This window comes from Sinocyclocheilus rhinocerous, unplaced genomic scaffold, assembly GCF_001515625.1.
Source record: "Sinocyclocheilus rhinocerous isolate Xijiao unplaced genomic scaffold, SAMN03320098_v1.1 scaffold371, whole genome shotgun sequence".
Classification (NCBI taxonomy): Eukaryota; Metazoa; Chordata; class Actinopteri; order Cypriniformes; family Cyprinidae; genus Sinocyclocheilus; species Sinocyclocheilus rhinocerous.
In genome coordinates, this window is record NW_015624205.1 from 301487 (window position 1) to 309272 (window position 7786).

General features: G+C 35.4%; 1 protein-coding gene across 1 annotated transcript in view; it reads right to left on the bottom strand.

Moving 5' to 3' along the window:
* Positions 1-525: 525 nt before the first annotated feature.
* tbc1d14 (TBC1 domain family, member 14) overlaps positions 526-7786 on the bottom strand; it is a 22569-nt gene continuing 15308 nt past the window's right edge. The window contains exons 8-15 of the mRNA XM_016551494.1: positions 6509-6615; positions 5614-5700; positions 5308-5402; positions 5158-5229; positions 3826-3954; positions 3609-3718; positions 3266-3524; positions 526-1976 (exon numbers count right to left, since the gene is read on the bottom strand). Coding sequence (XP_016406980.1) covers positions 1920-1976; positions 3266-3524; positions 3609-3718; positions 3826-3954; positions 5158-5229; positions 5308-5402; positions 5614-5700; positions 6509-6615 — 916 coding nt within the window. The 3' untranslated portion in view covers positions 526-1919. The remainder of the gene's footprint in view (positions 1977-3265; positions 3525-3608; positions 3719-3825; positions 3955-5157; positions 5230-5307; positions 5403-5613; positions 5701-6508; positions 6616-7786) is intronic.

Genomic DNA, 7786 nt, shown 5'->3' on the forward strand with positions numbered 1-7786 from the left:
CTTTTCTGAGTTATGTGCATAAGTTCATTCAAAACTTTGGACTCAAAGCAAAAAAGAAAACCATTAACTTAATGCTCCTGGTGCATGTCCCCCAGATATATAAATATTTTAAAACTGAGGGCAATGAATAATCAGATAATAATGAAAACAGCCAACATGAACAAAAAAACGAGTTCCTGGGGTTCCTATATGGTAATGAACAACAAACAAAACATGAAATGGCAGAGCATAGTTAAGATGACAGTGAGAATCTATGAAAAAAAAAAAAAATTAGCAAAGCAGCTTATTGCAGTAGTGTGGTTTAAACCACAAAAAAGGTGGGAGGTTTTCCTTTGATCACAGTGATCACAAAGCAGTGAAATCTCACCACATTATCTTGATAAATATCTCAAGATAAACTTAAGATATCAAGTGCCTTTCAATATTCTGGTGCCTTAATAGCTTGTTTACATATTACCGTGTGTACATCCAGTATACACACTTACACTCTCTGAAGATATGAAATTTAGGTCTTTTTTTTTCCCCTCACAAAAATAATAATCCATTAACTTTACCATGCATTCTAATCAAGATAATAAATAAGCATCTGGATGCTTAACATGATACTGTCAATACTTCGCAGTGAAATATATTTACCAAAATGACTTTCACTTCTCTAAACTAAAAAAAAGCTAAAAAAAACTGTTATTGCTGTTACACTATGGTTCCATAAATTAGGCCAGTTAAGTGCATGTTTACATGAAACAAGTAAAGACTAAGAAGCATTATAACATGGTATTTCATAGACTTTGAATAATTAGATTTTGTCTGATTTTAAGTGTTGAATGTCAAGAATAATTTACTGCAAGATCTAACGAAGACATTATGATGTCAAGCATAATGCTGAGATGAGCCGTATGACAGAAAACCACCACCATCTATGAACACATACTAAATCTTACATCTACCTTCTTTTCAACACTTCAACCACCATGAGATCCAAGCTGCACCCACAATGTTAAAGCCACATTCATTATGCTAAAATCCTGTTCTGTAGTCATGAACTCAAACCAAACTTTGTAACTTCAGAAACGCTAGTATTCCAGCATGTTTGGTTTTAGACTGGCACAACACTTCCTATAAAAAAATAAATAAAAAAGAGGAAAAAAAGAAAAAGAAGAGAGAATCCAGTAACAATTCCACAAACAGTATTCACTCAAATCTCTGAATAAAGACATTTGTAATACAGAGAACAGAAACACATATTACAGACAGATTACAGGGAGTAAGAGGTAGAATAAACAATAGTTCTTGAAAAGAAACTTAGATTAAAAAGTGTACAAAAGTCTTAGAAACAATGGTGGGATTCACTGACATTGCATCCTAGCAAACAAAATAATCTCGTCATGATTTGTGCACTTCTAGTTTTTTAAAACAACACTACCTTTGAGATTCCAGGATTTTGAAGGATACTCAGAGGCCACCAAGAAAAAGAATCTCATTTCAAGTCAATATGCTTTCACAAGCGTTAAGAACTAAATATTAGAAACAAACAACAAATAAAAACAACCTCAGAAAACCACAGCAAAACATATATTATTTTATTTCGCTTAAATGGGAATGCCTTGTTTAAGCTGAGGGAGGCAGAAGGATAAAGCAGAAGAGAAAGGGTGAAGGTGAAAGTAATGAAAGGACAGAGACATTAAATAATTTAGATCATTACAAACTCACATTGCCACTCCTAATTGGGAGTTGTGATGTGTTGCCTCCGTTCCAGCCCTGTGAGGTCAGTTTGTATGGAACTGGACACGTATGATGGCCACTGGAACGGATATTTTCTGATGTGGTAACCAGAGGTATGCAGGAGTACCCATGCACAGTCAACATGAGTTTCTCTCTTAGTCTCTGTGAGGTGGAAGAGAAGACATGAGGATGCATCCTTAGTGTTTCAGTAGTGGACTGCCCCGGTCTTGTCCTTTCTGCAAAGCCTGAAGGACCTAGAGGTACAAAAGAAAGTAAGTAAAAAAAAAAAAAAAAACAAAATTTAAATATTAACAGCATTGTATCATTCTTCTATATATAACATTACTCACAGACTGTAAGTACGTTTTTTATATTTAAAGAATTTGCCACTGATGATTCAAACGCGAGTTTTGGGCAGTGTAGAGTAGGGCTTGTTGTTTGTCATTTCTCCGATCACAAATGCAGACAATAGTTTTATGTTTACGCGGCGCGATGCAACGCAAAAGACAGTATAAATCATTATAATCCATAATTATGTCCCCACTGGATGCAAAAAAATCCTCGTTTATAATGGGTTTTCATGTTTTTGAATCATCGCCCCGGCCTGACAGGGCATCATCACAATATGGTAACACCAAATACACAAAATAATGTTCTTTTTAGCAACATCATATGACCCCTTTAAGTAACATTAAGAGAAGCTTAAAATATATTCTCAATTGATAATTTAATGTTTCCAGTTAATAATACGACCTTTACACCTAGCATCTTTGTGGAGGTGTAAGTGCAAAAGCTCTTTGGCCAACAATTGACATTGTGGTCTATGAGCAGGATGTAAGAGAGCTGTGCAGCACACACTGCTCTGGCATTCTCACATGTGCAGCAGAATAAGGTCTAAGGCTCTGCATATTACGTGCATAATAGCTGGAACAGAACAACTCATCATACTCCAGCAAACCAGCTGTACGACACAGCATCTCTGTCAGTTTCTGTTTTACTCTGTAAACATCTCTTTATATGAGTCAATACTCAAGCAGACTGAGGTTAAGGTGCTGTGGTGCAGAGTACATTTAAAAAAATATTAGACATCATTTAAACAATTAGATATCATAGTAAACCAGACTTACATATCCTACATCAGGACGATAGCAAGTGTAAGCTCCCAGAATGCTGTGTAATACATCATGGTATGGGCCTCCCTGAAAATAAACCCCAAAAGATAATGACACAATTGTCAGCAGATGATATAAAACACCAGAAACAGCAATGCAGCCTACCTGTTGAAAAATACAGAGACTGGGAAAGGTTCTGGAAATGTCTAATTTGATCAGTTCTAGACTGGCCTCTCGATCAGCATGAGACAAGCCTGCATCTGAAAAATAAGCAATAATTAGTTACAAAAGGGCATTAAAGCAAAGGCACTTAACAGCAAGGAAAGCTGCTGATAAAGGGGAGAAATAAAGGAAACGATTAATCATTTGACAGCACTAATTTTAATGCATATAATGTGTTTATGTGTGATTGTTTATAAAAAGATGCGCACTTGTGCCCATTTCTTGTTCTTGCTGTTCATGTTGATGGTGGTTATGCTGGAGAAGATCTCTTCAGCAGAGATGTAGTCCGGCAGGCGCGTCAGGAACTGAGCGATGTGGATGAAGTCCATGTGTGTGAGGATGTCCTCGTAAAGACGCAGAATCCCCAGTGCTGTGCGGAAGAGAAATTCCTCACCATCACGACAGAACACGTCCCACACACGGCATGCAATGTCCAGTGGGAGTGATTTACTGTACAAGGTGAAGATCCTAAACAGACAAAAGCAGATCTCTGATAAATAAATCTGTACCTCAGGGGCACATTTCTGACAGGACATAAAGTATCTCACTTACCAGTCAATTAAATAAATATCAGAGGACAGGCTGTTATTTTTAAAATGTGCAAAGAGCTTCGGTAGATTTTCTTCAAAGAACACTTCAAATGTTGCAAAGTATGTCAACATCTAAGGAAGAAAAATGACAGGAGCATATGAAGAGTCTTGAATAATAAAAATTTTTTTTTTATTGATCGCACAACTTAAAAGACTTCAAGACTGCTCATAAAACTCACAAGGCTGTGGTCCACTCTGTAGAAAGCCATTTGACAAGGCTTGTTCAACAAATTGGCAAATGCAATGAAGGCATCAGCAGTGTTCATGTTGAGGATCAACACTGCTGCTATAAAGGACATTCCCTGCACCTACACAACAAACAGATAACAGAGATAAATAAATGAGGATTTATCTTTAACACTGAGCTTGAACTGATAAACGGGTGATGTTTACAAAAACAGCATCTATTCTTACCCCTAAAACAACATGCTTTACCCCTTAATGTCAGATCAGTGCTGCCTTTCTGTATTCACAATTCAAACTGATAACAAGCATGCATACAGCATAAGCACACTGTGCCTTGATAACTGTCATGTTCAACAAGAACACTACTGGTCAAAAGTTTGGAATAATTAAGATTTGTTCATGTTTTTACTCTATTTTTGATCACATAAATGCAGCCATGGTGAGCAAAAGAGACTTCTTTCAAAAACATTTTAACAGGTCTTATTCTTTCAATCAATTCAAAAATGTGTGTTAGTCACAGGGTAAAAAAAAACAAAAAAAAACCGACAAATTTAAGTTTTTCTCTTTCCAAAGGATTTTACTAAACTTGGCAGCTAAGATACATTGGAGATGATTTTATTTAAATTGTTGTGCCATACCAGTAAAAAAAAAAAAAAAAAACAATTTAAATATTAACAGCATTGTATCATTCTTCTATATATAACATTTAATCCTTTTCGAACTAAAATATAATTCAGAAAATATTTAGACCCTCTCATTTTTTTTCCACACTTTATGTTGCAGCCTTGTGCTAAAATGCTTTTAAATATTTTTTTTTTAAATACATTTGCAGAGTTATTACAAATCTAGTGTTTGCTTTGTCATTATGGTTTATGAAGTGCACAAAAATGTGAAAATAATTGTTTTTTTAAAAGCATTTTAGGATGCAACATAAAATGTGGAAAAAAAAGAAGTCTGAATACGTTTTATTGTGGAGGTGTAAGTGCAAAAGCTCTTTGGCCAACAATTGACATTGTGGTCTATGAGCAGGATGTAAGAGAGCTGTGCAGCACACATTGCTCTGGCATTCTCACATGTGCAGCAGAATAAGGTCTAAGGCTCTGCATATTACGTGCATAATAGCTGGAACAGAACAACTCATCATACTCCAGCAAACCAGCTGTACGACACAGCATCTCTGTCAGTTTCTGTTTTACTCTGTAAACATCTCTTTATATGAGTCAATACTCAAGCAGACTGAGGTTAAGGTGCTGTGGTGCAGAGTACATTTAAAAAAATATTAGACATCATTTAAACAATTAGATATCATAGTAAACCAGACTTACATATCCTACATCAGGACGATAGCAAGTGTAAGCTCCCAGAATGCTGTGTAATACATCATGGTATGGGCCTCCCTGAAAATAAACCCCAAAAGATAATGACACAATTGTCAGCAGATGATATAAAACACCAGAAACAGCAATGCAGCCTACCTGTTGAAAAATACAGAGACTGGGAAAGGTTCTGGAAATGTCTAATTTGATCAGTTCTAGACTGGCCTCTCGATCAGCATGAGACAAGCCTGCGTCTGAAAAATAAGCAATAATTAGTTACAAAAGGGCATTAAAGGATGCTGATGGAGGAGAAATAACAGAAAATGAAAAGAGAAGGATAATAAAAGAATAAAAGAACATAAATAATGTTTGATATGAGATTAAAGAAGTTATTCCAGCAAAAGTGAGAGAAAAGAAACAAAAGTACCATGTGCTTGGAAAAATGGAAAAATGCGTAACCGTCACCTTCAGTCTCTGTTTCTGTAGCAGCCGTTGGGGCTACAAAGGCATTCCACTTTTCTTTGGCTCTTGCCAAACAGATATTATACAGCTCTGTTTAAAACACATACATACACAAATAATAATGTGTTATTTACATGTAAATAAGTTTGTATTTTTTTTGTTACAGGTTATGTTTACATGTGTAAATCTAAAACCACTATTTGCTTTGTAATGATATAGTTAGGCTATTACATGTAACTGTTTTTAGGAATCAAATTTGCTTTTGGAGATCTGCTAAACTAGCATTTCTGAACTTCAGGGATTTCACTCGTTTACTTAAATATAAAGTATAACTGCATCGTGTTTAAATACAGGGAATATTTCAACAAAAATGTAAAACTAAATTCTCATAATATAATTACCCAGCTTGTAAAACTGTCTGTCTCGTCAAGAATAATTTGCTATTCTAAATTGTCATCTTTATTTTTCTACTCTTGATTACAACAGATCACCATTGCAAAAAAAACATTTAAACCACAGCAGTTTTCGGTGCAGAGTTCTCACAGTGAACAACCACAAAAGCATGGTTATTACTACCTATAACGTCATTACCATTAGCATATGACAATGCATTATTCATGCTTTGCTTTAGATATGCTGTTCTCACAAAAGAAGGTTCAAGCTTGTTTACGACTGCAAATGTATGGTATAAATTTGTGGGTTTTTGTTAAAAGTAAAAAAATATGTCAGAGAAAAGACTAAAATTAAACACCAATCAAACCACAGGACACTGCTTGTGAAACACAATGAAGAAAATTTCGAATTTAAAAATAAGTTATGTGCAAAGTAGTCTTTTGTATGTGCTTATCCAGTATGTGTGAGGTGTATGTGATAAAGAATACATAAAACACATTCATACCATCTGTGATGTTCAGTTCATTGCCTATCGCTAAACTCCAGACTTTGCCCCTCACACTGGGTGGCAGACCCTGCCACCATAAATCCCTCACCCGCTTGGATGAACACCTGGAATGGGGAAGAGAAGGACAGAGCAAAACAAGTCAATTAACAAGTCTAATGTGTGCAATTATTTTCAGGGAAACACACGGCTGAAGTAGTTCCAGGCAGGTCTTGACCGCATTAAGATGTCCATATCACTTCGCTAAACGATTTCAGTTATTTCAAAGTTAAATCCACTGTATATTCTTTTCAAAATTCAAAAAAGGACAGTAAAGAGAGTTAAGTATAATGTTAAAATGATTTCCATTTCAAATCAAATCTGTTATTTTGAACTTCATCAATGAATCACGAAAGAATGAGTCACCGTTTCCAAAAAAATCTTAAATGATAATAATAAGAAATGTTTTTTGAGCACCAAATGATGCTGAAGACTGGAGTAATGGCTGCTGAATGTAATAATATTTCACAACATTATGTTTTTTTCTTATGTATTTTTGATTGGATAAATGCAGCCTTGGGGAGCATTAGAAATGGGTTTGGGGTTGGTAACTTTTGAACATTAGTACTGTATATATATATATATATATATATATATATATATATATATAAACACCTGGAATGGGGAAGAGAAGGACAGAGCAAAACAAGTCAATTAACAAGTCTAATGTGTGCAATTATTTTCTGGGAAACACACGGCTGAAGTAGTTCCAGGCAGGTCTTGACCGCATTAAGATGTCCATATCACTTCGCTAAACGATTTCAGTTATTTAAAAGGTCCTTACAGCCTACAACAGCAAAAGAACCAAAACTCACAACGACACTGACCAAGCAAATAAATGTAGCAAACAACAGGATAAAAACGACAAAGTATTTCCATGTTTTTTGCCACAAAGTTACATTTTAATATGTACAGAAAGCACATACTCTCTTTCTCCCGCTCTCTCTCCCTTACAAACGCACACATACAGTACGGACACACACGTTGTAAGTGCTGCTCTGACGATTTTATCAGTAAAATAGCTCAGCACCTTAAAAGCTACATGTCATTTCTCACTAGCGAGTAGGGTTGGGTATCGTTTGAATTTTATCGATTCCGATTCCGCTTATCGATTCCAATTCTTTACATGTCATTTCTCACTAGCGAGTAGGGTATCGTTTGAATTTTATCGATTCCGATTCCGCTTATCGATTCCGATTCTTATCGATTCCTAGTTTCGATTCCAATAAGATAAAATAA